This window comes from Talpa occidentalis, unplaced genomic scaffold (genome assembly GCF_014898055.3).
Source record: "Talpa occidentalis isolate TD23 unplaced genomic scaffold, MPIMG_talOcc4v2.1 talOcc4.561, whole genome shotgun sequence".
Classification (NCBI taxonomy): Eukaryota; Metazoa; Chordata; class Mammalia; order Eulipotyphla; family Talpidae; genus Talpa; species Talpa occidentalis.
This window is the reverse complement of record NW_023604930.1, coordinates 4,577-30,531: the sequence shown is the minus strand read 5'-3', so window position 1 is coordinate 30,531 and position 25,955 is coordinate 4,577. Positions and strand designations below refer to the sequence as shown.

At 31.8% G+C, this 25,955-nt stretch overlaps 1 protein-coding gene across 1 annotated transcript; it reads left to right on the top strand.

Annotated features, from left to right (window-relative positions):
* Nucleotides 1-994: 994 nt before the first annotated feature.
* LOC129144670 (leucine-rich repeat and IQ domain-containing protein 1-like) lies at nucleotides 995-25,637 on the top strand (the record flags this gene model as incomplete). Its single annotated transcript, XM_054687811.1, has 6 exons — nucleotides 995-1,147; nucleotides 3,519-3,669; nucleotides 16,258-16,451; nucleotides 16,912-17,039; nucleotides 21,974-22,047; nucleotides 25,536-25,637. Coding segments are annotated over 6 exons (798 nt in total), but the record flags the coding sequence as incomplete, so codon positions are not given.
* Between the last annotated feature and the right edge of the window lie 318 nt (nucleotides 25,638-25,955).

Here is a 25,955-nt window from a genome sequence, read left to right as displayed (position 1 = left end):
GCAGTGCCAGTTCGATACCCGGCCGCTGGGCGAGGGTCCCACATGGCACGCAGACCTCTCCTGTGGCCCACTGCTCCTCTTAGCAGTGTACTTCGTCACTCTGCCTGTTTTCCTCTCTGCTCTGCCTCTGGTGAATTCTATCAACCTCCGGTGCCTCTGACTGTCCCCAGTGCTTGTATAAACAAACAAACAAACAAATAATAAATAAATAAATAAATCTTTAAAAAATAATAATAATAAAAACGGGTAGATGTTTGGTCTTCAAAATGTTTGAAAAATACAGAAAAATTATTCATGATTTATTTCCCCTGATACTCAAAATGCTCTGGATATAGTCATAATTCAGTAGTAAAGGATGATTGATATATTTATAATAAAATGCTTGTAACAGAATGTTTTTGTATCACATAGTCAAATTATTATTGACTATGTGATACATAGTCAATGTGACTATGTGATTATTGACTATGTGATATTATTGTGGGGGTCTATTTATAAATGTTCTATAATATTTCTTCTCAAGCTTTCTTCTTTCTGGGAAGATAGCTGAGCTACCTAGTTGAAGGTTGGATGCAAAATCTATTCCCTGACCTGTTATGCCTCCTGAGTCTATCCAGGTATCCTTAGGATACTGTCAAACAAAGATATTAACCATTCATGTAGTGCAATCCTGCCAAGAGCATGAAAAACAAGGGGAGTGAATTTGGTGGAAAACTGGGGAATGAAATGATAAACGGGCATATTATTATTACTATGTATATTACTTTTGGACTTGACTTGGTTGTCAATAATTATATTATTTTGCCTTCATATTGGAATAAAAAAAGAAGTCAGAAAGCTTAAATGAAATGGAGTCATTAATAAATGTGGAATTTATCAAGATATAGAATTACTTTTCCTAGATGAATTTGTCAAATACTTTTGTAAGGTGAATAGTGTTTAAGTTCACTTTTGTTAGATAAATTATACACTACAATATTCTTAATTTCTCTAGGTTACAACAGTTACATTTCAAGATTTGCCAGGTTGTAGTCTTTCCACACTGGCCGAGTGTACAAATCTTCAGTTTCTGTCTCTTCAACGCTGTGGATTAACTAATTTACACAGCCTGAGCAACTGTAAAAAACTAAAGTACATTGATGCACAGGTATGTCCTCTTTTTATTATATTACTTTTCAATTGAGGTAATGTTGGTTTACAACACTGTATATGCTTCTGAGGTACAAAGCCCACCTCTTAAAATACATGTTACCACACCACACTCACCACCGAGGCCCCCGTAATTCTTCACCATAGTCCATTGTCCACCCTCCCTCCTTTGCCCTCCACCCACTCTGTGGTAACCTCATTTATCTTAAAATATAAATACATGTTTATGTTTAAGGAATTGACAATTTTTGAGGAAATTTTACTGAAATAACCTCTGTAATGGAAGGTCTCAAAGAGATGAAGGACAAAAACTTATGAAAACTAGAGAGGGAAAATTATCAGAGGGAAGATGATTAGGTGGTATGACCTGATATTCATTATATGCAGATAATGTAGCTACTGTTTTTGTTACTTTCTGCTGCATAACAAATGACCACATTACTTACTAAATTAAAACAACGACTATTTTATTTGTTCGTAATTCTGTGAGTCATAAATTGAGGCCAAGCTTTTCTTTTCCTTCATATTATGTTGACTTTGTTTTTTTATGTAATTTTAACTGAGTCTAGAAGGTTCAAAATGCCTTCTCTCATCTTTCTGGTGCCTCGGGAGCTTAGAAATTCAGTTTTTCTCTCTTTCTCTCACCCTCTCACCTCTCTCTCCCTCATTCTCTTTCTTGTTCTTAATTATCTTCAACTTTTTTATAGTTGGTCATACCCCAGAAGTAAGCTTGCTGAAGAGATAATCTCTAATATGCAAGTGCTTAGTGAGCATCTGTTTGCCTTATGCTAGCTAGTTTTCTGTTGGCCAAACTTGAATGCATGTGTTGCAGACTGTGTTGTTGTGCGAATATGGGCTGAGGTTTATTGGGGGCTAACAATCCACCCTCTGGCTCACAATGATGCACTTCCTTTCCACATCAAAAATATACTCATATCCTAAGTGCCAAGAAGCTTCATGAACTTATGAAATAAGGCTCAGACTTGAAGCACAGAATCTTGTGATTAATCATCTTCAAATGGAGGTAATCTGCTCGTGTAGTGTTTTCTCAGATATCTGTAAGGTAAAAAGCAATATATCTTTCCTAGCCTATCTTCCCCACATCAACATAGAAGACTTAGAAGACTTGGTCAACCACAATAGGCATTCCCATTCAAGTTGGGAGAAAACAAGAAGTCCATAGCAGTCCCTGGTCACAGCTAAGCAAATAGAACCTGTTCCTTAATAGGGACTGAGTTCTGCTTCATAGGAATGGTTCTCTGTCACTCTTGGTTCTGCCCACTGGATCTTTTTTTTTTTTTTGATAAAGATTTATTTATTTATACAAGAACTGAGGTATAGGCCAGAGGTGCAGGAGGGTGAGAGGATTCACCAGAGACAAAGCCGGGAATAGAATAGGCAGATGGACCAAAAACACTGCTGAGGGGAGCAGTGGGTGGGTGAGAAAGGAGAGGTCTGCTGTACCACTGGGGGCTTGTGGGGGGAGGGCTCTGCCCACTGGGCATTTGACTCCATTCTCAAGGCATACTTCCTTTTCCATAGCAAATGCCCTGTTTTGAAGCTGAGAATTTTTCTCAGCCTGTTTCTTTCCCATAGAAAATTGGGGGATAGAAGGATAGGGTAGGGTATTGAACTGAATTCAATATGAATTCAATTCATATTGAATTATGTTCTTTTCAGTTCAAAGTGACAGTGCTTCTACCAATGCAATTTCTTTTAAAACTTTGTGGGTGTTCTATGCTTTTTATTAAGTTCATGCTACTAGACAATATATTCATTCATATTTTTGAGAGGGATGTTGTAGGATTATACACTTCAAATTCTAATAAAGTCCCTATGTCTTTGTGAAGTCTTTTAAAAAAAAGAAATTGCTGTTTCACCCTTGACATATGATTTTGACACTGAGACCAATATTATATATTGAGGCATGCTTATGTGTAGTAAAAACATAAATTTATACTTGAAATATAGACCTAATTTATAACTTTGGTGCTCTTTGGAGAGGAAGGGGCAGAAGGGACAGAGGGTAGCTTGGAAGATTTCACCTTTTCCAGTATTTGTTTTTTTTTAAATAATAGTTTTGTATGAACTATGGTCAAATGTTCACTCTTATTCTATAGATTGATAGATTTCCTTATATGATCCTCTTTTTTCTATAGTTGAAAAAATTATGAATGAATACAAAATAAGTAGTTCTTTATTGGTTACTTAATAAATTTCATCTAGATAGTATAGCAATTAGCAATTGCTATACTAAATTTAGAAATTGTACATTCATTTAGAGATTGTATTTCATCCTTTTGGCAAGTTTTAATTATGTCATTAATAAGATTTTGAAATAAAAGTAAATATATTTGTTTTTTGTTTAGGAAAACCATATTGAGAGTATCAACTGTGAAAATTTGGAAAATCTTTGTGTTGTTCTTCTTAATAAAAATCAACTGACTTCTTTTCATGGTTTGGATGGCTGCACTAATATTCAGAACCTTGAACTTTCACATAATAAAATCACTCGAATTGGTAAGTACAATGGAATGTCAATATATATTTATGATTATATTTTGTTTTACTTACTGAAATATTGTATATTTCTATCATCATACCCTGTAATTCATTTAATTTAGCAACAAAAATGTTTTTTCTTGTTTGAGGCCAGTCCTATTCCCTACAAATATACCTTTCAGTAAGATCTCACGCCATCATTTATTCACGTCTTATGTCAAATTGTTCCTATTGCCATGCACGTCTACCATTGCCCCCTTTCTCTTGCTGTCAAGTTTTGTGAAAGAGAATTCTCTTCTTACTCTCTCATCTTATCAAGTTCCCTCTGCTACCCACTGCAGTTCAGCTAAAACTTACTTAACAGTTTCCTCTGTGATGATTATACACTAAAAAATCTCATCTTTTGCTACCTAGCTTATTATTCTTTTTAATTTTTGATGAATTGTGAGATTCTCAAGGGACTTTGTAGAACTTAAATAATGCTCAAGGATTGAATACGCAGGCTTGTCCAGAAAAATCAGGAATTTGTTTTAAAAAATTATTCTGGTGCAATACTAATAGCTTAAAATTTTGGAAACCCCAAAGATGTAATCCTTTCCACCATTTGTGACCCATAATCATTAGCATGTTTTTTGTGCTGTTGTTCTTTATCTTGCTTGTTTTCACCTACCAGAGCATTCTTTTTCCATGGCCCCATAGTATTTTATTATGTGGATGGATTGTTGTTTATTACATTGACCCTAAGTTGATGGACATTGAATGGTTTTTAATCTCTTTATATTGTGATAATGGCTAACATCTTGAGTCAGGAATGTGCCAGCTCCTCCCTGGGGACACACTGAGGTATGAGTCATAGAGTAGGTTTGCAAGGGAAGAGCCAGCTCCTCCCTGGGGACACACTGAGGTATGAGTCATAGAGTAGGTTTGCAAGGGAAGACTCTGCTGCTCAGAAAGCAGCCCTCTTGCTGTCTATTAGCAATAATAAACAGGTATGATTGTTTATGTGACAATGAGCAGGAGGAACAGGGTCCAGGGGAGACAAAGGGTAATTAGCATCATGTGGAACTGAAGGGGACATGTTGGCCACCTATACAGGGAGGATTTCCTGTGCAGGTTCTTGATGAAATTTCTGAGCTACTCCCAGACCACCTCGGACCATGGCCACACAGTTAGTCAGTGGCTACCTATATGTCCCCAGCTGCCACACGATGTGGGCCATTGTCTTAGGGCTATAATGCAGGGGTGCCTTTTTCTAAATCCTATGCATACACATGGGTGCACAGAGAGGCAGTACACACACAAGTGCAGAGAGAGGCCACATGGTGCAATACTAATAGCTTAAAATAAGCTACTTAAAATAGCTTAAAACCCCAAAGGTATAATCCTTTCCACCATCTGTGACCCATAATCATTAGCATGTTTTTTGTACTGTTCTTTATCTTGCTTGTTTTCACCTACCATAGCATTCTTTTTCCATGGCTCTAGTATTTTATTATGTGGATGGATTGTTGTTTATTACATTGACCCTAAGTTGATGGACATTGAATTGTTTTTAATCTCTTTATATTGTGATAATGGCTAACATCTTGAGAGGCCACAAACATGATAGCTTTTTCATTCCATTCTTTATCAGACATATCTTTACGTTAATTTCCTTTGAAATATAGAGTAACCAAGGTAAGGGTCAGGTGATGACAAGCTTAAAAACTAGCCCTTGAAAACTGACTATAGAACTGAAGCATGTATTGATAGATGGGAGTGAGGAGGGAGAACAAAGAAAGAAGGAAGAAATAAGGAAAGAAGGAAGAATGATGGACGATGGTGGTGGGACTATGGGTGATTTGGTGGTGGGTGCACTACAGTGGCAATACATAAGGCAGGGGAGGGTGTCCTGTTCTTCTAACAATAATGTAAGCCAATGTTACCTCAATTTAAAATAAATTAATTTTTAAAAATCCCTGTAAGTCAGGATTTCTTAAAAAATAACATAATTTCCTGCAGTATATATTGTCAGAGCAAAGAGCATCTGTAATTTGGAAGGTTAGTACCAGACTCCCTTATATAGGTTGTACCATTTTTGACTTTCACCACTAGTATATATTGTTACTACCATATTTTTCTGCTTTTTTTTGTACCTTATGTTGTTCTTTTTTTTTTTTTCCCTTGAGTTATGTAGTTAATTCAATTATTTGTTCATCCTGATTACAATGAGTTGAGAGCAGGAATTCCTAGGAAGAGAGACTGGTCATGGCTAGATTACTCTGTGTGTGCTGTGCAACTTGGGGTGTGTGAGTGAGGTCCATCAGAACCCTTCTTGAGGGACATCCTCCCAAAGTAAAGAGCTGAAAATATAATGTATAATATTTTTTGATGTATCCTTTAGACTTTTTGTCTATGCCAGCTACTTTGGGACCGTACGTTACTTCTCCCACATGGAAATGCTGATATTTTGGATACAAATTTTTCGTACTAAAAAATTTTAGCTTAAAATACATACAGAAATAATTTTGTTGTTGCTGAAATGAAGTACATTGATAACATATCTTACTATATCGGCACACTCCGAAGCCAGCTTTTAAAATAGAAAAAGGTTGTTTCTTAGAAGAAATGCTTGAACTCCCAACCACTTCATCTCCATTGTCAGCAATGTGTATGGGATTTTGAATAACTAGTGGATTTCCTGGGATAGGATATCTACAAGATTTATGTGATAACTGCCATGATATTAATTGATGTACCTGAGGTATCTCCGTGTAGTTCAGGGCAAACAAGGTAAAAAATGTCTTTGCTGTCTGTTCAGTACAATGAAAACACTGTATTTATTGAGTGTGAGAAGATGATACATGAGAAAGTAAATTTTCTGAAGACCATTTGGAGTTTGTTTTGGAGTCTGTTTTTCATCTTGAGGAACAAGAGATTCTGGTTGAGCTAAGTGAAAAGCATAGATTTTTGCCTTTCAATGATGTATTGATGCTAAGAACGCTTATGAAAGTGCACAAAGATAGATTTGTATTTATACGTTAATCAGTTATTCCATGCTATAATATTTCTTAGGGAGATGAAATAAAATTGGAAGTAATACTTACATTTGTAGTTCAAGTTTACTTTGCTCCTAATTCTTAACTAAGCTGCAGTTATTACAGTAGTAAATATGCAATGTTAGCTCTAATAGAAAATATTAATGCACATATTTATTTGATTTTCTATGGGTTTAAGTAAGAGGGAATAGTGAATATTTATCTCTTTAAGAAAATTCATTTTAAATTAGTTTTGCTGAATGACTTCCATTCCAATTAAACTAAGGTAGAAAGGGGCACAGTGGACTATGATGGAGGATTGTGGTTGTCTTGGTGATGGGTGTGGTGTAGTAATAGACATGAAAGGTGGGATCCTTTATTTCTGCATCATATACATTGTTATAAACCAGTGTTACCTTAATAAAAAAATATGATAAAAATATAGTAATAGTTCTTATGACTGATTACAGTTGTTAGAGGACACAGAATTAAAAAAGTTTTCTCTTATTAAGAATGTATTCTATATAAAGTAACTAAACCAAGTCAAATGAAAATATGCTTAAAAACTAACCTTTAAAAGCTAAATACAGAACTGGAGCACCAGAAGTGAAGGAGGTGGGGAGGGGTAGTGAGAACAAAGAGCGAAGGAGGCACACTTGACTGTGGTGGTGGACTATGGGTGATTTGGTGATGAGCACACTATGTTGACAGTACCTGATGGAGGTATCCTAATATTATCTCAGTTAAAAATAAGTAAATTTGGGGGCCTCTCTGGTGGTGCAGCGGGTTGAGCACAGTGCTGTGAAGCTGTCTGCAGCCTCTGCAGCAGGAGTTTGATCCCCTGGCCTGCCAGAAAGCTATCCACATGGCAGAACTCTACTGTCTCATCTGCTGCTCCCCTCAGCAGTGTTTTTCAGTCAGTCTGCCTGTTCTGCTACCCACTCTGTCTTTGGTGAATCCTCTCACCCTCCCCAGCCCCACATCTCTGGCCCACACCCCAGTTCTTATATAATTAAATAAATCTTTAAAAAATAAGTAAATGTAATATAAAAAAGAATATACTCTATAATCCCATGTATATCATTATCAATGAGCTGTAGATATTTTTCTTAATGCTAACAGTGATGCAAAACAGAATTATTGGACTTTGAGAGCACAAACCTGTAGCAGTCCATAAACCACAAATGCAACTGTGTGCAAAGCCACATATTTTATGTGTCCAGCTATCAATCATAAAAAAATAACCAACCAAGCAAAAGAAAGATTGAATTATCTTTCTGATGTCTCTATTAAAATTGTGTTAAAGCATTGTCATATGAATGGGCAATCAAAGATTATACTGCCAGAAATATGGCAATATCCTACACATATGTCAGTAGTTCATTAGTAAAAAATTTATTTTGCTGGATTTTGTGATGGTCTTTTTAAGTTTGCAATTTGTTATGATTTACTTATTCATTACAGGTAAACATTCTTTCTGCTTAAAAAAACTCCTTAATTGTAGAAATCAAAACACAATGTAAAATATATTTTTTAAACAAGTAATAGTTTAAAATTTAATTCTATAAATTATAAAGTGAATAGTTTATTTTTGTTGCTGCCTTTAATTTTGAATGTATTTTCTGCTGTGGTTATGGAAGTGATGGTTTTTATTATTATTAATCTTAATTAAAATATAAATTCAAAATATAATTAAAACTAGAGTCTCTGAGATTGTTACATATTAAGAAGTAGATTATTTTCTGCCAAATGTAGCAAAACTAGACAATTATAATGGAATATATATCTTCATCTAAATTTTGTGGTAAAGAATTTTTACATTTTCTATAACTTGCCTATTTTGAAAGCAAGTTTGTGATTATAGAGTATTTTGACTTGATCTAAAATTATCCTTGTATATTTTGAATGTACAAATTCATTAACTTCTTGTTAGATTGATAATTTTAAAGATGAATTTATTTTGATCAGATGTGATTTTATTATACATTTTATTAATTGAAATGTTTTGGGTTTTTTTAATTACATGATCTTTTATCTTTTATAACTTACTTCATGGTATTACAGTTTTAAACTTAAGTTTTATTATGATCATTATTTCATTCTTTTGCATAAAATATATTTATGGAACATTTGGTATAAATATGAAGACAAATAATTCAACATTTTTATTATGTTATGCCTAGGTAAATTCTTGTGACCAAATGTCTTTGGGATTTTAGGGCAAAAGATGAAGTAAAATAAATTTCTGGATGTTTTGTTTGTAGAAATGTTTTTCAATATTATGTACTTAGTGAATCCCTTTGATTCCACTAGATGGTGCTAGTTTACTCTTTAATTTTGAAATGCAACACAATGCCCAGTGCAAAACTCAAAGGGATTTTACAGATCTGCCAGTCTCAGTTTACCAATGAAAACAACAGACCCACATAGTTTTCATGTAACTCCTGGCAGAGGTGGGGCCAGAATCCAAGTTTTTTGATTCCTGTTTTCAGTAATCCTTTTCCATACAACATGTATGATCCTGAAATCTTAAATGCAACTTTGTAGGTTGTCAGACGTGAACCATTGAGGGAGGTAAACCTTTACAGGAATACTTATTTATTAAAACCCTCTAGCCTAACTGAACATCTTTGGTTTTGCTGTTCCTTATAGGAGGGCTCCCCAGCCCCCAACTCCCATGGCAGGAATGTTTTATAGACCATTGGCTCATTTTTGTGGGAGGAATTCTTTGAAATAGATATTTGGAGCAAGTATAGCCAAATGCTAATTTTGCCATAGGCAAGGGATAAACACACTTGGCTTCAGTTTTATTTTGTGGGACCTTGGAAACTTTCAAAGAGCTAATAAAGAATATATTGAAGCAGTAAACTCAAGAATATTTAAGCAAGCCTTTATATTTATTATTATTATATTTAAGTCCTTTGAAAAAGACTCTTAAATATTTTTGTGGTTTTGTTTTATTTATTTATATTTTAGGATGGGGAAGTGGAAAAAGACATTTGACTAGAAGAGATTCATTTTCTTAGAAATGTTGAGGAAGTAATGGTAATGTAAGGTAAAGGCTTGCTGTAAGTCTGTTACTCAGTTCTCATCCTTCATTTGACAGCAAAGACTTTATAAGATTAAAAGAGGAAGGATAGCAACTTTAACTTTCTTCCTATCTAGAGTCTTCTTTTGATCTAAATGCATTGACTGAATTGAGTTACTGTTTAATCAGTTGTGTGTAGGCTTTTATATGTTTTTGAAGCAATGCTATTTCGTGGTGTGTGTGTGTGCGTGTGTGTAATGCATGTGTGTGTGTGGATAGATAGATAGATAGATAGATAGATAGATAGATAGATAAGTTTCTGTTGGTTGACCAATTTTATCATTTTTTAAATGTTCCTTTCACACTTCCTCATTTTTCATTATATGAGTTATAGCTATCATTAGTGACTGTATAAGAAAAAGAACCAAGAAATTTGTTATTTGTTATTTATTACTTAGAGTTTCAGATAATAAAGGTCCTACATTTATAAGTTTTATAAATAATAATGGTAGTTTTTAACCAAAAGTTATAGTGAGAAAGGGACATTGTTAAACTTATTTGCAAATCTCTGTAATACAAGACAGCTGTTTTCTTATATTTCCCTCTGCATTCAATTTACTACAATATCACACCTCATGTAGCCTCTGGGAAACTCCATTATACACTTGCGTAAATGAGAGTGAAAAAGGCAAATAACACCTAAGAATTATTATGAAAATGTTTTTGACTATATGGAACCTTTAAAAGTATCTCTAAAAGAGCAATCGCTGAACCACACCTAGAATCACTGCTTTAGTGTTCCACATGTGTGTGTGTGTGTGTGTGTGTATCTTTTTCTATGCTTAGTTAGCTTGAGATACTTTAGCCCTCTTTGAGGAAAATCCTGGAGCCCAAATTTTGACCATATAGTGTTGTACGCTGTCCTTTATCAGAATTAATAGATATCCTGAGTCTTGTGCCCATCTCACTTCTTCTAGAACTTCTTTTATTCTACACTACCAGTTTTGTTCTTTAATACCTTGAGCACATATATTTATGTTTTGACATATTTTCTCATCAACAGAAACATTTTTTCTTGTTGTCTACTTCATTAGTTTCTGTAAGCAAAAAGTGTATGCTGCATTTTTTATCTTTTCCATAGCTCTTGTCTTTTTTTTTTTTTTTTTTATTCTGAACACGTCCTTAATTTGGAAATAACCTGAAGTTCACTGTAGAGATTTTGTCTTCTTTTGAGATGACTTGTGTTGGTTCTTCCCCACCCCGAACCCTCCATTCTTTTTTCCCAATTCATTTAACTATGTACTTTATTTAGTGTTCATCACAGAAATTATAAAACACATTTTATCTCAAGTTAATCCATATCTTTAACTCAACTTTCCTGACTTACATGTGCTGGTTCAGGATTTTTCATATCTTTTTATTTAGTTCTTCAAGGAAAATATTATGGTTATTTTATATAACCTGGTTATTTGTCCATATTTATTGTTTTAATGCCTTTATTTATTCTTTCATTTGTAATTTTAAATCATTTTCCCTTTTCCCATAGGCCTTTTTGCATTTCTTCAAGTAAGATAACTAGATTGTGTTTGACTGTAACATTCATATTTGAGTTATAATTTAACTGAGTATTTTTCTAACTTGAAGTTTATTTTAGTAATTTACAGGTGTCATTCCATTACTTTTTTACTTTCACTGTTGCTGTTAAAATGTCAGCTGTCAGTTAAATTTCTGTACTTTTCAGGGTATTTTGTACATCTTTTTCAAGTATCTTTTCTTTGATATTACTACTATATACTTTTATTCTAGGCATGGGTTTCTTTTTAACTCATCCTTTTGTGCTTTATATATTATTTATTATGTGGCTTAGTTTTTAAAAAAATTTACCTGGCTATCAGTCACTATTTCTTCAAATGATTTTTCTTCCTCATTTTGTTCTCTCCACTGATACTTTATATAGCCTCCATATTTCCTACATTTTTTTTTTGTCTCTGGATAATTTCTATATATTTATATTCCAGTTAACATGTTTTAACTTCCTATTAGTCTTTATCATTTAATTTTTAATTTCATTAATTCAAATTTCCACATTCTGATTTTGCTTCATTTCTGCTCTTATCATTGTCATGTGATTTTTCTTTGTCCAGCTGTTTATTTCCCTTAGAACTTAGGTTTTATTATTATATTATATTTGGGATAAAAGGTTCTTCTTTAGAGTAGATTTTTCAAGGGCTAGGGGACATCTAGTATCATATCTGCTACATTTTTGGTGGACGTTTTCTGATCACCATTAGAGAGAATCTGAGCTACGATGGAAGAGTTAGCTTGTGTTTATTATTTTAAAATGGAGATTTTCCTCTTTTATTTAATACTGAAATTTGAGACAGGCAGTTAAGTTTCTGGCCTTTGACTAGGTATATCTGATCAGGATTCCAGATTTATGTGGAATTGTCTATTATAGTTGGCTGCTTTGGGTGAATTTTAAGTTTTGTATTCTCAAGCATGATTATAGAAATTGATCTTTAGAGTTAACCCATTTTCTCACAGTGAAAACTGGCTTAACAATAATAATTGTTACTTCTCTTTGTCTACCATAATATTTTAAAATTTAGACAATACTTTCTTAACTCATTTGAAAACATTAAAAACTTGTAAGCAAATGACAAATAATAAAATTTGATAAAAGTAAATAAAAAGGTAATGACTTTTTATTGTGAGAGGTAAAGATGTATCAACTATTTGACCAGAAATTTCTGCAAAAGTGATTTTGTACTTTTTTTTAAAGAAAATTCGATGTAATTAACATATGCCTATTATCTAAAATTACAATGTAAAATGATAAAATAAGCACCTATAATTCCATCTTCCAGATATAGTAAGTGCTGATGAACTTTCCAAATTGTTTTATATTCACTTAAAAAAATCACTACTATAATATTGTTTTGCAATTTACTTTATTCCCTTCATGACAGATTGTGAATATTTCTACATGTCATAATAAAGTTTTTCCAGTTGAATTTTTCAAGTTAGATGTAATTGAGCAGAGATTCTGTCTGTATCATTTCTCTATTTCTGTGTGAACACAACACAGTGTTAGGATTAGCAAACCTGGTTGCTGATGAGTTTTAATCAGCAGTAAAATTATATTTAGAAATTTTTTTTGTATTTATAGTCGAGTTGTGAGGAATATACTTTATAGTAGATTCTCTATGCCTATCATTTCAAAAATTCAGGAAAAAACTTGACACTAACTCCATTAAAAAATAAAATTGTAACATGGCAAATACCTGAACAAAAGTTCAAACTATCTGAGGAGTAACAAATATAGAATGTTAAACAAAACATCCATCTATATGAAGTACGCGTGTTATGTGAAAAAAAGGAGACCAAAGAAATCACTTGAATTGAACATTGTAATGATTCAGCTAATGAAGTCTATTTTTCTATTATACATTTAGGGTAGGGTAAAGATTAATAGAAGGAAATTTAGGTAATTAAGAAATGTTTAATTAAACATTAGAAAATAATTATATCTATAATTATTAGTATATCCATAAACAGATGTACTCTAGGCATATATTTCATATTCCAGTATTAAAGAGTTAACAGTATATTTAGATTATATTGTATACCACTTTACATTCAAAAATTAACATTAGTAGCATTTCCTCATGATTAAGTACTTTTTTATAATATTTGATATTGTGATTAAGGTAACATTGTAAGTTTACAACACTGTATATGAGTCAGAAATATACAATCCCACCTCTTCAGGAGTATGCTTTCATACCACACCCACCACCAGGGCACCATGGTCCATTGAGCCCGCGCCTTCCTTTTTTTTCTATTCTCTCCTTCCCCTTTGGGTAGCCTCATTTTCACAGTCAGATTTCTAGTGTTTGTTTTTAGTTTGGTTTTGAATAATCTTTTCTTTTTTTCTTTATATTCTCCATATAAATGAAACCGTGCAAAATTCAATGCTACTTTTGAGGTGATGTAGCCAGCAAATTTACCACTACTGAATTAGAACATCAATTTGGAAGTTTTAAAATTACAATGATTTATAAATTAAATAATTGTTAAAATATGCTAGAGTATTATTATAAAGAATCTATTAATGCACAAAAATCACCTACATGTGAATTACTTGTTGGAAACATTATTTGTCAGTTTCCTCATACTAACACTGATAAAATGATCTCATTTAAACTTCCACCTTCCCTTGCCTACTTTTTTGTTCAGCAATTTATTGAGATGTGCTTTCAGTCAATCTATTTTTGACAATATTAACTCTAAGAGAATGAGAATGTTTGTGCTTTTTACAGTTACTCCCTCTCACAATTTTTAGTGTTCACAGAATTTGACATCATATTGGGATTTTTGACTCCCTCCTTATGTCCCTTGGCAACATTATACCAGTAGGAAAATGGGTCAGTACCAGTTCTTTTTATGACAACTGTTTCTTTTATCTTTTGCTTGTCTAGGTTATGCAATTTGTTTGCACTTTTAAATCTTTTCACAGGGCTCAAAGATGCTGTGGTCCCTAGATTCTTGCATTTTTGGCAATATCTGTCAGTTGCCTTCATATTTAAGTAAGAATATAGCTGTGAATTCTACTTTTGGAGTATGCTTTCACTTGCTTCTTTGTAGGTATTGTTCCATTACATATATAATATTGTGTATTGCTGTGGCAAACCTAGTCCAACTTGACTTTCCCATCCTCATAACTCATTTATGCCTAGATACCTGAATAACATGTTCTTTGTCCTCCATCAGTGAATTAACTGAGAAACAGCTTACTAACAATAAGTCAATATAAGTTTTTCTTAGAATGTATTGTTGTCTTCAAACAGCATATTGAATTATTCTCTCATTTCTGTAATATTTTGCTTCTTATATATTTTGAGTACTGTTTTGGTTTGACTATTTTTTTGGTCATAGGTGATCTGTTTTTGGCCAACATTGTCACTCTTTCACATCTATTATTAATTAGTTTCTTACCCTTCGCTTCTTTGCATTTTATTCTGTTTGATTCTCTTTCTTTGGTGGGCAACTTGATCTTTAATTCTCTGTTTTGTACAATGTTGTTTCTAAATTTGTTATTAAATCTCTCATGGTATTTTTATTTACTAACGTCTGTTGTTTAAATACCTTTGAACTCTTATTATATTAAATTTCTCTAAATGTTCTTGAATAGTCCAAAGCTTTTTCAAATTTTTTTCTCCTTTCTCATGTTTATTTCAGAATGGACTCCTTTTGTATTGTTGTGAAACAAGGTACACAAAACTTAGTAATTAAAAGCTACAGTGATTTATTTTGCCACATTTTCTCCAAATTAGGAATCTGAGAATGGCTTCGCTAGGTGTTTCTACCTCAGGGTTTCTCATAAGGATGACTGTCATCTCCCAGGATGGCTTGCTGTCATCTCAAGACCCAATGCAACTGAAAGATCTATGGATACATCCAAGATTGCTCATGTGATTGTTAGTGGACCTCAGCTCCATATATTTTTAGATGATTTTGTTTTCTTTTTCTCATTAGGTCAATTTTTAGGTTAATATTTGCTTGTTTAAAGCACATCCTACTTCTTCTTGAAGTCTCATTTTAAATGTTTTAATAAGTTCCCTTTAAATCTTTATTTTAAAATCTGAGAGATAGACCTATCTGTCTGTATATAGTGTTCTACCACTTTGGCAATATATCAAAGCCTTATAATGAATGACAAACAGGTTTTTCCAAATTTTTCTTTAATTCAACCATATTTTGGTGGTGGTGGTGGCGGTGAGGATTAAGCAGTGAATTTCTCTCTCTCTGTTTACTGCTCTTATTTTGCCGGACAACTGCTGTTATCACTCACTTATGATTCAGTCTATACTTTTCCCTTGCGATGCAAATACAGATACGTAACTCCTGTGAGCTTGCTGAAACACCTCTCAGTCTTTCTCTTATAACCTATAGTCTAAGTCTCCTCTGATATTTTTGAGGTAATATCATAATTGATTTTAAGTTTCTCTGAACAAAGAGGAGGTCACTTGAGACAATCTTGAAATACCCAAAGAACATACTAGTACTTTTGTTTATAATATCACATGCTTCATTTGGGATTTTAAGATGGACATCTCAATAGATGTCCATTAGAATGGCATTAGAATGGCATTCTAGCATTAGAATGGCATTCTAATGCTACATGTTACAACTTAAGCAAGGATTAAAAGTGCAAAAGCCTTAAAACTGATTTGAGACTGTTTTTAAACAAATCCTTCTGTCTCTTCCTTGTTTCATTGGTATTGGAAAATAATATATTCACTCCCCAATGTAAAACTTTTAGTATTTTGTTCAATTTTCAATCAATATGTATTACGCCATTCAAAAATATCTCTGTTGCAATTTTAAATAATACATCATAAAAGATAATTTTCACCAGTAAATTTGGACTAAGTCTTTGCTTATAATTAGAAATATTGGGAAACAGCAAGGTACAGCTATTTAGAAAAAAGCTGAAACTCTCCTTTATAATCTGTAAGAAATTGTGATACAAATGATCATGGACAATTTTTCTTCCAGGTGGTTTAGAATCTTTGAGAAATCTTCAGCAACTAATTGTGGACCACAATCAGTTAATTAGTACTAAAGGTCTTTGTGATACTCCTACCATTATATACCTGGATTGCTCACATAATCATCTTACTGAAGTAGAAGGCATTGAAAACTGTGGATTGCTCCAAATATTGAAGTTACAGGGAAATTACCTAAGTGAAGTAATTGTTTTGAATTAATTAATATCTATCATTAATACAACTTTTTAATATCAACTGCACAATTTAAAAGCCAATTTTGATTAATTTTACCTTTTTCTTTTTGCATACCAGCTGTGTTCTATTTCCTGTATAATTTAAACAATTGCATGCTTTTCTCTATTTAAAAAATCTTCAACAGAGTTAAATATTTTTCAGTTACATTTTAGTATATGTGCCCAAATTTATCTATCATGAAATTCTAACTACATTTTCATGAAATAACTTTAATTTATAAATTCTTACTATAAAGTTAATTATTAGAAATTTTATTCATACTAAATTTTTCATAACATTATGCTTTGATTTAGGATATGCAGTTTAACATTATATATATATTTTAAGTTTTGGTGAGTTTTATATTTGCTTAAACAGTAAAAGTATTTTGCTTACAATGAGCTAAATGACTCAAATTTGAATGTAGCTTCCATCCTTGAAGAATCATGTTCTATTAAGAGAATTACATTTGGATGATAACAGCATTTCAACTGTGGAAGCATTTTCTTCATATTGGCTGCCTTTGCTACAAAAGCTCACTATCTCTCAAAACAGGTAAAGACATTTTTTTCGTAAGCACTAATTGAAGTGAATGATTACTTAAAGTTAATGTGTGATCTTCATAAACAAGTAGAAAAGTTGTTAGGTTTTTCCATTCATGCAGCTAAAATATATTAGTGTTTACATTAATATACAATAAATTATATATATTAATTATAGCTTTGTAGAATTTTAAAATATAGTGTATCAACACACTTGCAAATCAAATAGCATTTTAATTGCCAACTTATACTACTCATTTTGTTTCATCTCAAACATGTAGAAATCTCTCAGGGCAGGTTTGTTTATATTTGTAAAGAATATAGTCCTTGGAAAATAGGGGAGGTAGTTAATTTAATTCAGAAGGATGTCTCATTCTCTCAAATGGTACTTATTAAGTCCTGGAAGAACTATTTTTAATCTGCTCTCAACTTGCATGTCTTTTTGTAACTGTTAAGATTGATTTAAATTCGATTTCCCTAAGGATATAAAGTAACACTTAAAAAAAATACCTTAACATTAAATTGAAATGGGTACCTGCCACAGAAGATCCATTTGAAACCACCAGACATCTGGATCTTTGCAGAGAAAAACTGTCTAAAACTAAAACAGGAGCACAATATGTGTATGTCTTCCTCTGCTTAATATTTCATTGAGTCCTATTCACTCTAATATGATTAATTTGTTCATCAAAGGCACATGAAATAGGGAAAGGAACCACCTTCTTTGAGTCATACAGCTTTTGGAAAATAGTGAACAAGGACAACCCAATTTATACACATACACACGGATGCACACACACACCCCACATATACACACATATGCATTGATACATATATACCTATTTCCCCCCAAAAACAAAATTTTGTCTCAACCTCTGCCACAAATGCTCATCCTTTGAATATGTATATGTCCTAAATAATTTAACTTCCATCTATTAAACCTTTCCACTATTTGACATATCAAAACTAAATCTGCATTGAAAAAGTTGATTTGTCTTGAGAAGGAAATTTATTTCAGAGTCAGCTCTATCAGATAACAATAAGTAATTTGGGCCATTCATAAATGCACTGGATCTTTTCATAATATTTTCCAGGTAAGTAGTACAACTTCGACCAGAATAGTCAGCTGTGTTTTGGATATGTGCAATAAATCAATCACTTAGTAACTATTATATCTAGTGTATTTTATAGAAGTAGATCAGATAATGTTTAAAGAGATTGGAAAATATTTAAATCAAAAAAACTTCAAAAAATAATGCCTTTAATTTCTTTGGATAATTTTAATCATCAAGGAAATATTCTACTTTTGAAAATTAAAATTAATGCTAGCTGATAAATTTTTCCCCTAGCAATGTAATATGACTTGTTCCTTATATATTGATATGACTAGGAAATAAGTGAGTAGACCATTAAAAAAATTATAACATTTATAACAATATAGGATACTCAGTCTAAATAATCCTTTTTATAATTTTTTTTTTCAGTAGCCCTCTAACTTTTCAATACTAAGGTGGACTTAGCTTTTTTGAGGGGTGAAAAAATGAGTAAGATATGTCCTTAACCTCAATAATCCCTTAGGTATAGAAGAACTTAATCTTAAATAGAACTTTATTTTTACAAGAAAAATATTATATATGATGTTTTGAATTTTTTAATAATACTGTCACATTTAAATTTATTATTTGAGGGTCTCACAAAGTTCTTTGTACATGTTACCTCCTGCCATTTTTTGATAGAAAAGGGAAACAACTCGAGACCACTAGGAAATTGTGACTGATAGAAATAGTATTAAAATGATTTCCTATAATCATTTTTAACCTGGAATTTCTTTTACAATAAGCTAATGATAGAAACTATAGAAAGTAGACACTTTATATTAAGCTTTTACCTGTGCAGTGACTATTTAGAACCATATCTGGGTTTGAATTCTTAATCTAATTTATGTCAGTTGAAATTGAACAACTCTTATGACTTCCTGAATCTCAGTTTTTGAGGTTTGTTTTTGTTTTTTTTTTTTTTTTTCCCATGTTAAAGGGAAGAGTAGAAATACCTGTTTATCTACTTTATGGGATTTTATGATGATCTGAAAGGAAAATATATGTCAATACATCTTTCAAAACTGAGAATAATTTTCTAAATGTAATATTTGAGTTTGTGGTTGGTATGTCTTTTAAATTATATACATATACATTTTGAAATTTTTGATAAATATTTTCATCACAAGGAAGAAATTATAATTCCATATGCTTTCTCCCAACAAATGAAATACATATAAAGAATGATACTCACTACATATTGTTTGAAATATTTGTTTCATCCTGACTTCTGTTTTAAATTTTCATTAGGACATGTGACTGTTTTAAGTTTGACTCAGTGGAGTCCTAACTGGAAGACTCTCTGGCTTCATAAGCCTTTATACTTCCAGTGAGACCCTAAGTAGGAGCAGAAAGTGGAAACTATTACCCATTGGCTGCTCATTGTACAAATTTTTTGCTTTTTGTCGTCTTTGAAATTTATATCTTTTTTATGCCCAGGGCTAATGTGACAAGGTCAAATGGTATTAGGTTTTCACTAATGTCCTTTGTCTTTCTGGTTTGAATTTTCTTGGAAAAAATATACACAGAATGTCAGTAAAAGGAAAAGTTCTAGAGGTTTAAAAAAGTGGATTCCACTATTAGGTTTCTACCATCCTAATGAATAGTCATAGAGGCGAATGAATAGCCAGTTTTCTTTATTAAGCTTTCTAAAGAAGAAAAATAATGCAATTTACAAGCCTTTTTATCTGAAAAGATAAAATTTCAATATTAAAAAGAAAAACTTTGGTCATGATGAATATTTCTTTACTTGGACTGATTTTTGCAAACAAAATTTTTATATTTAATTCTAAAAGTTTATTGGTTGTTTTTACTTGATTTTGTCATATAACCTTCATATTACCATATAACTTATTGGTTAAAAACATAAGATATTCTGAAAAATGAGAAAAATTTATCTATTAATCTTTCAAATTCTGGGTGACAAAGATTTAGTATCAGAAAAAAACTGAAGATATAAGACAAGGATTTTCTTGTTAATAAATACATTTATTATAATTATATTTTTACTTAAAGGATTTAAATTTCTTACTAATTAATGATCAGATTATATCTGAATAGGGAATATTATAACATTATGACTTAAATTTAAATATTTTTGGCAAAGTTTTAAGTTTCATTCTTCCTTTCTTTTTCAGGGTATGTTACATTTCAATAAATTTTACTATTAAGGAGTTTATGTACAAATAATCAAAGTATATGTATAAATGTAATGGCCAACAACATTTCATCATTTTTTTTCTTTTATTACCTTGATTTTTCTCTTCTGGAAATTAATTTTAAGAAGGTGTTTTATATGTGTAATATATGTAATATTTTATTCAGCATCAGCTACACTCAGGGAGATCCTTTTCCAACCTCATTATTTAGTCTATTTTTTCATCAGTAGTATCTTCTGTCTCTCTGCTAATGCAGACCAGGTTAGTACAAGAGAGGAGTCAAGGTTAGTACAAGGGTTAGTTTTCTGCCAGAACCCATGAGACTTCCAGTCACAGTGTTATTTTGTAATCTCCTGACCTTGTAATAATAGTATTTTTTTTTCCATGGCATGGACTTGGTGGAAATAAAGATGTGAAAAATCTCTGCCAGGACAAATGAAGAAACAGTAAGAAAGCAAAAGAAGTAGAAATCAGTGTGTACTTTTTTTGTACCAGAAATATTGCATTAGTTGAAGCATATTTTGAGGAGTTATGGAGTTGCAAAATTTATAGGGAGCATTCATTTAGAATAATTTTGGACTTCTGCTGAGAATATGTTATATGCAAAGACATTTTTGTTTTGTTTAAATATTTAAATTTTGTTTATTAAATTAACGGCTTAACTGGCTTAATTTTAATTCTTAAATAACTAGAGTAATATGTTATGTTATAGAGTAAGTGTTGACTTAGTTAGAAATGCAAATCAAACCAGTTAATTTTCCCTACATATTTTTATTTCAATTGTGTGAATATTTGATTTAACATTTATGCTCCTTGTTTGAATATGGATTCCTAATGATAATTCTAACAATGATACACTTAAAAGTAGAATGAAAGTTCATTATTATTAGAATTGAATATGCATGCATACTACCTTACTAATTTTAAATATTAATATATTTCTGTCAAATTTAAGTCCATTCTATCAATGTATTTACTATTATTTTCTTCCTTGGATTCACTGTGTATATACTGGGCATATTTCCTCTGTATATATAACCTCAGTATAACTTTGAATACTTAACAGTAGTTTCATCATTTTCAATCTGGCAACCAAAATATATTTTAATTTAAAAAAACAGTTCTAATAAGTTATCCTGTTGAAAAGTCAAAACAATTATTTTTACTGTTTACCTCTAAAAGGTTTAGGTTATGTGTTTGAGTCAGGAAAAAATATATGGAGTCAATATAAATTCTCTGTAAATGTGGTCTTATACAAAGACAAATATATACAATTAAGGCCAAAAAATTTTATAGTTATATACCAAGGTAATATTATATATCAAGTGTACATTAATGCATCATACATTATGTAATGTGTTACTGCATTATACATATATGTTATACATTGTTAATGTATTGATTATACATGAATATGTTAGTCACAAATGTGACATATAGGACTGCAATGCACAATTCTATGATAATTTCTCTTTAGAAAAATGATAGATATATACCACAATAGAATACTTAGATTTTTATAGTTACTGCATTTTAATAACTACTGTTAGCTAATATTTTAATTATATTATACAAATGCAATTGTATATTGTCTTATATAATTATCTTACATAAATGTATTATTATATAGTTATATCAATAATATTAAGGACATTTCATTAAAAATTTTTTGAATTTTGTGTTTTTGTTTTCAGTTTGACAAAAATCATACCACTTTTTCATTTTATTTCTTTGGAAAAACTAGATGTCAGCAACAATTGTCTTTCTGGTAAGTTTAGAATAATAAAGTTTAGAATAAAAAACATATATTTTTAAAATAAGCTTTTTGAGTCTGTTCCAAATATGTAAGGTGTTGTTTTGAATAGTTTTTTTGTCACTTACAAATAATATATCTATACAATAACGTTCAGAGGAGGAAAAAAAATCTCTTTTACCCTTTGAGGTTTTCTACCTGGTCTAAGAATTAAGTTAACATAAAACATATCAAGAAGAGAAAAGTATAGAGGTTTTAATTATTTCTTTTTACATGTATTTGGGAGTTGTCACAAGAAAAAGACTCCTAGAAGCAGTAAGAATTGAACAAAGTAGTAAATATTAAAAATGTGGCAATGTGATGGTAGAACCAAGGTATAGGGAGGGTACAGTGTAGGTACAGAGGCTTAAGTAGTTAATACTGGAAAAGTGGCTAGGAAGAGAAGGGTTAGTGTGAGAAGTTTGTTGGCATAATTTTCTCTAAACCTTGACTTCCTGTCTTTAGTGATGAGTGGCTTTTTCCTTCTTGTGTGGGGAGAACATCTTTCACATGGGAATTTCATCTCCTACTTTTATGAAATAAGAAGATCCAAGTTTCCTTCCTATATCTGCTGCTTTTTAAGTGATTTAACTCAAAATAGTCAATATGCCATAGCAGTTTTTTGTCATGTTCTGAACTCCTTCAAAAACATACTGAAACATTCAATTAAAATTTTGTTTTCAGACATAATGTTTCCATATCTTTTTGGTAGACCTGGACAAATGTCACACTTATATTTTTATTTAAAAATTATATATTTTGGGGGCCTCCCTAGTGGCGCTATGAAGCAATCTGCAACCTCTGCAGCAAGAGTTCTATCCCTGGCCGGCCAGGGAGCAACCCACATGGTGCAGCAGACTTCTCTGACTCACCCACTGCTCCCCTCAGCAGTGCACTTCAGTCAGTCTGCCTGTTCTGCTCCCCACACTGTCTCTGGTGGGTCCTCTCATCCTCCCACACCTCTGGCTTGTACCCAGTTCTTGTATGCATAAATAAATAAATCTTTTTAAGAAAATAAAAATTATATATATATATCTTTTACTTATGAAATAAATAACCTAGTGAAGATGAATAACCAAACTTGTCTAACTTGTTTGACAAGTTAACCCTATAAAAGTTTTCTAAATGTTTACTAAACCCTATAAAAGTTTACTAAAGAATGTTAAATTGATTTGCTGACTAATCATCCCCCAAATTTTCCCATAACTAGTTTGTCCCCTCGTAAAGATAACCACAGTTCTAAATTTGTCACAAAAGTTAATTTTACCTGTTCTACATCATAAAGATATTAATAAGATCACATGGTATGTTCTCTTCCATCTTTAGCTTTCTTTACCCAACATTCTTGTGACAGTCCATTGTATTGATTTGAAGATCTCATAACTTATTTACCCATTCTTCTGGTGATTGCTATTTGAATTGTTGACTATCTAGGACTACTATGACTATAAAATTCCCATGGAAATTTTTATACAAATCTTTTTTTGTGATTTTTTTTTTTTAGTTCTTTTGGGTAAATGAGTAAGAGTTATAATTGCTGGATGTAGTAGAAGGTGTATATTTGACTTTATAAGAAACTAAAAAAAAACATTTTTCAAAGTAGTTAACATTTGGCCTCAATATAAAAGAGTTCTGATTACTCCATTCTAGAGGGTATTTAGTATTTCATTGAGTTGTCTCATTATGGTTTTAATTTGCATTTCCCTGATGATTAATGATATTGAACATTCTTACTTGCATGTATTGGTGATTTCTGTATATTTTTTGTTGTGTCCAAGTGTCTCACTATTTTTAAAATTTAGTTGTTTGCCTTTTATTATTGATTTGTATTAAATCTTCATATATTCTATGAGAGTTTTGGTCATATATATGCTTGTAAATATTTTTTCCTACTTCCTTTTTACCTGTTAATTTTGTTAGTGATAAATCTAGATAAACAGAAGTTTCAGTTTTTTGATGAAGTTTAATTTGTTATTTTTTAACATTTATTGCTCTCTTTGTCCTTTGCAATATATAGTTTTCCACCTATAGATTTGGATAAGATTATTTCCTGTGTTTTCTTTTAGAAGACTTGTACTTTTAGTTTCTATGTGTAGGACTATGGTCTATCCCAAATTAATTTTTATGAATGATATGATGTAGAAGTTGAATTCATTTATTAATGTGAATATCCAATTGCTATAGCAACACTGGTTGAGTGAGTGTTTTCATCATTGAATTATTTTGGTGTTTTGTCAAAAGTTGATTTACATTTGATTTACTTTGTTTCTATTAACTGCTTTTCTCTAAATGATAAGCCACATTTTCCTATTTCTTTGCATATCTTATAATTTTAACTGTAGATTAAACATTGTACATGGCACAGTTTAGTGAGTCAGAATGTTTTCTTCCTTCAAAGGGTTTAAGTTAGAAAGGCAAAGTATCAAAATATGATTTTGTTTCAGTCAACAACCTAATTTCACTCTTCCTTAGTAAAAGTTATTTTAGTTTTCACCTTTTAGTGCATGCTCTTATTCCAGAGTATTGCCTTCCACTTTAATGCATAGTCTTTCTGGATTTATTTGAATCTGAAATACTCAATTAGGTCTCATTCTAGTGGACTGAAACTCCATTTTTTTTTTAACTGCTGCATGAACCTTAGTGTTATTATTCAGTTCTTAGATATAGCTGGTGATCTTTGCTAGATTTTGCAGACTTGTTCTGCCTATGAAATAACTAACACTTGTCCAGGAAGTGTATGAGTCCTCACATACACTTCTTCCCCTAACCCCCTTTTTGCCCAATATACACACCCATATAGAATCTTCTTAGTACTTTTCACCACAAATCCCAACATCAGTTCTAATTTTTGCCTACTCAGCTCAACAAAACAACCTCTTTGCATGGTCTCCAATTTACTGCACTGAAGTAGTAAATACCTTCAGGCAGAAAACCACTCTGATTATCTGCTAAACTTCTATGTTTTCCTCCTTTGTCAAGCTTAAAAACAGGTGCTTTATATATAGTCCAGTTTTATTATTTTCTCTAGGAGAGAGTGCCAGTATGAGTTACTTGGTAATGTATGTTAGATTGACCTACTGTTTTTTCCGAGTATACTAGGTCCATGTAATTCTGTAGCTGTATGTTCAATTTTACAACTTTTCCTATTACTTTAGATTTTAATTCTTGAGATTTGTGCTTATAATCTGGCACAAACCATTTTAAATCCTTTACATATGTTATCTCATTTAATCCTCACCCTATGAGAGGGAGAACAACCTGAATTGAAAAGCAGTTGGGTGAGGTGCTTAAGTTCACGGAGCAGGGTCAATGTTCTTAAAAGTCTCCTTTAAAAAGCATGGACATTCTGCAGTCTAAATATTTTTGTTGCTTTTAATAGCTAATCAGTAAATTGGACATTGATTTGTAATTTTTCTTTATTTGTGCTGCTTTTTATAATGCTTTTTATTGATTATTTTCTGTAGATCTTACAAGTGTTATGAGATGGTTTGATGCATGTTATTCTCTCCGTGAATTATCTCTCACTGGAAACCCACTACTTCAAGAAATAAACTGGAGGTAAAGAAACATTGTTGCACCCCATGTACGTTCTTTACTATAGTGGCAGAAAATGGAATTAATGAAAAGTGTTCTGTGTATATTTATAGCTTGGGAAAAGTTAATATAAAAATGATTTTAAATTTTTTTAAAGATTTATTTATTTATTTATACAAGCACTGGGTACAGTCAGAAGCACGGGAGGGTGAGATAATTCACCAGAGCCTGAGCTGAAAGCAGAACAGGCAGATTGACGAAATACACTGCTGAGGGGAGCAGTGGGAGCAGCAGCCGAGGTCTGCGTGCCATGTGGGACACTCGCCTGGTGACTGGGGATGGAACTGGCG